The sequence below is a fragment of the Babylonia areolata genome, chromosome 20 (genome assembly GCF_041734735.1).
Source record: "Babylonia areolata isolate BAREFJ2019XMU chromosome 20, ASM4173473v1, whole genome shotgun sequence".
In the NCBI taxonomy this organism is placed as follows: domain Eukaryota; kingdom Metazoa; phylum Mollusca; class Gastropoda; order Neogastropoda; family Buccinidae; genus Babylonia; species Babylonia areolata.
In genome coordinates, this window is record NC_134895.1 from 36,627,356 (window position 1) to 36,632,355 (window position 5,000).

Below are 5,000 nucleotides of genomic sequence, written 5' to 3' on the forward strand. Positions count from 1 at the left end.
AGTAAGTGTGTGTGTGTGTGTGTGTGTGTGTGTGTGTGCGCGCGCGCGCTTGCGTGCGCAAAGAGTGCTGACGCACATGCTTTCAAATGGATATGTTCTCTGTCCTAGTCTGTGTGCCACACCCACATGCACACAAACTATGCATGCACACATAGTACAAGCTGAGAGAGAAACACATTTACACCAGACGCCGACTGAAATGCCCAGCGCAGAATTTTCATTCCAAGGCACCAGATTAGTGTGTTGTCACTTCTTCCTTTCCGTACACCACTCCTGACTCGGCAGTGCACAAAACCTGCATTGTGACCATTTCTGGGGAAAAAAGAAAAAAAAGAAAACAAGCCCATGTCTTTCTCCTTCCAAACCCTACCACGTAATCTTAACTCAATTTAAGCTGTGACAGTACACGGCTTTGATCCAGCACTGTTTTATCAGCCGTCTGGTCGGTCTGCCCAGAACCCTCCCCTCTCTCCCCCACCACCCCCCAGCCCCCTCCTCTCTGTCTGTCTGTCTGTCTGTCTCTTTCAGGTGTGGGGGGCGGGTTTCGAATAGCCCAGGACCGAAAAAAAAAACAGGCAAACAAAATGTTTATATTTTGATAGCCAACTAACTAAATAAATAAAATTAAAAACAAAAGAATAAAGCAGCCATTGTCACCGAGGAATCTGGCAACTTTGCTGTAGTGAAGTAGGAACGGCATGCATCAGATATCTTGCAGTTGGCAGAGAGCACGTGTCTGTTATCAGCGTAAAAGAGCCTGGGGAAGGAACTAGGGTGGATGAGGGCGCCCAGGGTGTGGATAAGGGTGCTTGTCGAATTATGCATAAAAAAAACGTTGTTTTTAGTTTGCCGTTTATCGTTTAAAGATCCTATGTGAAATATTGGATGAAAATATATGTATATATATATATTTTTTTATATTGAACACCCTACACTTTTCATAAAAAGACATCTTTCTCTGTATATTTGTCATGATTATATATATATATATATATATATATATATATATATATATATATATATATATGTGTGTGTGTGTGTGTGTGTGTGTGTGTGTATTTCGCGTGCGCGGGTATGTGACAATGGCAGTGGGAGACTAATAGGGGTTAAGTAACCTGAAGTGATTTGTTTTGTTTTTGAAGGTTTGATCAACGCGTTGGGTTTATGCGACCAGGCATATGCTCCTCTTTTTTTTTTTCTTTTTTTTTTCCAACGGCAGATGTGGTGTAACGTATGTGGATCAGTCTGGACGCTTTTCCCCCAAAACTCCCCCTCCTCATCCCACAGAAGACTCAGTGGCTTCCGCCACCACTCCCCATCGCAGATACCATTCTTCTGTTCTGAGCCGTCTCAGTCTATTTTCGCGGCGCTGGCGGCATCAGATAACTTAAAATGAGCTCTCAGGGACAGACGGATCTCTGATAACTCAAAGCTGGCGTCCTGAAAACAAAAGCGGGAAAAGAAAACAATTGGGAAGGGATGTTAACCCACGTTTTCTCGCAGATCCCAGTTAACGCATTTTCGCAGTCCCACGCTTTCTCGCAGTGCAACGTGCGAGGCATTGTTGACGAACATGGAAGACTTGGAAATTGTACATAATTTTTAAATTAAAAAAACAACAACATACAGTCTTCTTTTTCTGATTATAATTTTTTAATACTTTTTTTTAAATATTAGCTGCTATAAGGTTCATGATGAGTAAAATATAATGGGTGTTGGTTTTTTGTTTGTTTGTTTGTTTGTTTTTGTTTTGATTTGGTCGACCCAAATATCTGAGTTGTTTATTTAATAATTGTTTTTGATGCATAATGATTATAGTCCAGATGACATCTGCTTTGGTTGTTGAATGGCTTTTATGTGATATGCTCAACCCTTCATTCTTCTTCTTCTTATTATCATCGTTGCCGTTATTATTGTTATTACTATTATTGTTGTTATTATCGTTGTTGTTGTTCTTGTTATTCCTGATGATGATGATGATGGTGATTTGTATTTGTATTTGTATTTCTTTTTATCACAACAGATTTCTCTGTGTGAACTTCGGGCTGCTCTTCCCTAGGGAGAGCGCGCCGCTATACTGCAGCGCCACCCGTTTTTTTTTTGTATTTTTTCCTGCGTGCAGTTTTATTTGTTTTTCCTATCGAAGTGGATTTTTCTACAAAATTTTGCCAGGGACAACCCTTTTGTTGCCGTGGGTTCTTTTACGTGTGCTAAGTGCATGCTGCACACGGGACTTCGGTTTATCGTCTCATCCGAATGACTAGCGTCCAGACCACCACTCAAGGTCTAGTGGAGGGGGAGAAAATATCGGCGGCTGAGCCGTGATTTGAACCAGCGTGTTCAGATTCTCTCGCTTCCTAGGCGGACGCGTTTACCTCTAGGTCATCACTCTACATGATGATGATGTTATTATTCCAGGTCATTACACGGAGAACGTAACACCATCCACAAGAACCTGGTGGCCTGTCTGTTCGTGGCGGAGTTGCTGTTCCTGATCGGCATCCACCAGACTGAGAACAGGGTACGTGTACCTTACCCGGCCTTCAGCGGGCAGTGTTCGCGTTTCACTGGTGTCTTTCAGTATACTTATCATTGTTGTTTTCTGTAACTGTATTTAGATATTTGTTTCAAGTTTCACCACCACTCCCCTTTACCTGGTTTCCCCGACCTTGTCATTCATCAGTCTGCGGCCCCTCCCCTTCCTCTTCTAAACGATAATACTCAAATGTATGCATTAATACTGTAACAGAATGTCTTCAGTCACCGATGTGTGTGACGGGACATTACACAAAATTCCTTCCTTCTTGACGTTTAGTGTCTTTGAACGCACTTATGATTATCATTGGTTACAACGTTGCGGGTTTCAGTGTGTAGTGTCAACAATAAGTGTCTTTCGACGTACTTATGATTATCATTGGTTACAACGTTGCAGGTTTCAGTGCGCAATGTTAACGTTTAGTGCCTTTCAACATACTTATATGATTATTGTTATTGGTTACAATGTTACGATTATAAGCGTGCATTATCAACGTTTAGTGTCTTTTATGAGTGTGCAGTGTAGACTTTGAGTGTTTTTCAACATACTGATAATTATTATTGGTTACAACGTTACGACTTTCAGTGTGCGGTGTTCACGTCCAGTGTCTTTCAACATACTTATGATTGTTAATAGTTACACCGTCACGGCATTCAGCGTGCAATGTTTACGTTTAATGTCATTCAACATACTTTATAATGATAATTATTGGTTACAACGCTACGACTTTCATTGTGCAATGTTGACGTTTAGTGTCTTTCAGCGAACATATGAAGGGAACACGCGCTATGATTTTAACGTGAATGGTCTTATAAATATATTTGTTGCTGCTTTTTGATTGTCTTATTTTATAATGTTTTAGTGTGGAGTAATTGTCTGCGTTCATCTGTCTGTGTGTGTGAATCGTGTGTGTGTGTGTCTCTGTGTGTGTGTGTGTGTGTGTGTGTGTGTGTGTGTGTCTGCTTGCGTACGTGTGTGTGTGTGTTGCTATGTTTGATGTGTGCGCGCTTGCGTGCGTGCGTGCGTGCGTGTGTGAGAGTATATAATACTTGTGTGTTTATGCATGTGCGTGTGTGTGTGTGTCTGTGTATGCGCATATGTGGTGTACCTGTGTGTGTGTGTGCGCGCGCACGCGTGCATGCGTGTGGCGTTCTGATGTGTGTTTGCTTTCACACGTTACGTTACCTCGCTTGTGTTGCCACGCCGCGCAGGTGTGGTGCGGGATCGTGGCTGGGTGCCTGCACTACTTCTTCCTGGCCACCTTCCTGTGGATGCTGATGGAGGCTGTGCACATCGTCCTCATGCTGGTCCAGGTCTTCGACGCCTCCCGCTCCCGTCTGCCATACTACTACGCTTCCGCCTACGGTCAGTGGTGGCGTTTTGGGGGGGTGGGTGTGGGGGTTGGGGTGGGTGGGGCATTTGTTGCTAGTAGGCTGTTGCTGCTATTGTGTATTGAATTGTATTGTAGTGTATTGTACTGTGCTGTGTTGTGCTGTGCTGTATTGTATTGTACTGTACTGTACTGTACTGCACTATACTGTACTGTACTGTATTGTATTGTATCGTATTATATTACTCTTTTTGTCACAGCAGATTTGTCTGTGTGAATTTCGGTCTGCTCTCCCCAGGGAGAGCGCGTCGCTACACTGACACCCATTCTTTTTCTTCTTTTCTGATTTTCTTTTCTGCCTGCAATCTTATTTATTTTCTTATTAAAGTGGGTTTTTCTACAGAATTTTACCAGGGACAACCCTTTTGTTGCCGTGCGTTCTTTTACGTGCGCTAAATGCATGTGGCTGCACACGGGATCTCGGTTCATCGTCTCATCCGAATGACTAACGTCCAGACCACCACTCAAGGTCTAGTGGAAGGGGGAGAGAGAATACAGGCGACTGTGGGATTCGAACCAGTGCGCTCAGATTCTCTCGCTTCCTAGGCGGACGCGTTACCTCTAGGCCAACATTCCGTTTGTTGGTGTCCATAGGTTTTGTTGTTCACTTCTTTCCTCGCTCAGTAGTGTTGTGTTGGTGTACATATATTTTGTTTTTTCACTTCCATGTCCTCGTGTGCTGTTGTGTGGTGTTATGAACCATTGTTTATGTGTTGTTTCATGCGAGGTGCTTAGATCCCATTATAGGGAAAGTTTGCGCCACGTATTTACAATACTGATGGTAGCAGTAGTAGTTGTAGTAGAAGAAGAAGAGTATTCACCGTACCCCCGTCGGTTTTATTTTGTATTGTATTGTTATCTATTGTATAACACTGTTATATTGACAGGTGTGAAATTCGGGCTGCTCTTCCTAGTACAGCGCATCCATACAGTACAGCTCCACCCATCTTTTTTCTTTTCTTTTTTTTTGCTGTCTGCAAGTGTATTTGTTTTCCTGTCAAAGTGCATTTGGAACGTTATTTTTTTCCCAGTGGCAAGTCTTTTGTTGCCGTGGGTTATTTTGCGTGCGCTCCG

The 5,000-nt window shown here is 42.9% G+C and overlaps 1 protein-coding gene across 2 annotated transcripts in view; it reads left to right on the forward strand.

The window, feature by feature from the left end:
• The window catches only part of LOC143295464 (adhesion G protein-coupled receptor L4-like), a 79,246-nt gene that overhangs the window by 63,910 nt on the left and 10,336 nt on the right, over positions 1–5,000 (forward strand). For both annotated transcript variants that reach the window (XM_076607180.1, XM_076607179.1), the window contains exons 14-15: positions 2,419–2,521; positions 3,748–3,901. In XM_076607180.1, coding sequence (XP_076463295.1) covers positions 2,419–2,521; positions 3,748–3,901 — 257 coding nt within the window. The remainder of the gene's footprint in view (positions 1–2,418; positions 2,522–3,747; positions 3,902–5,000) is intronic.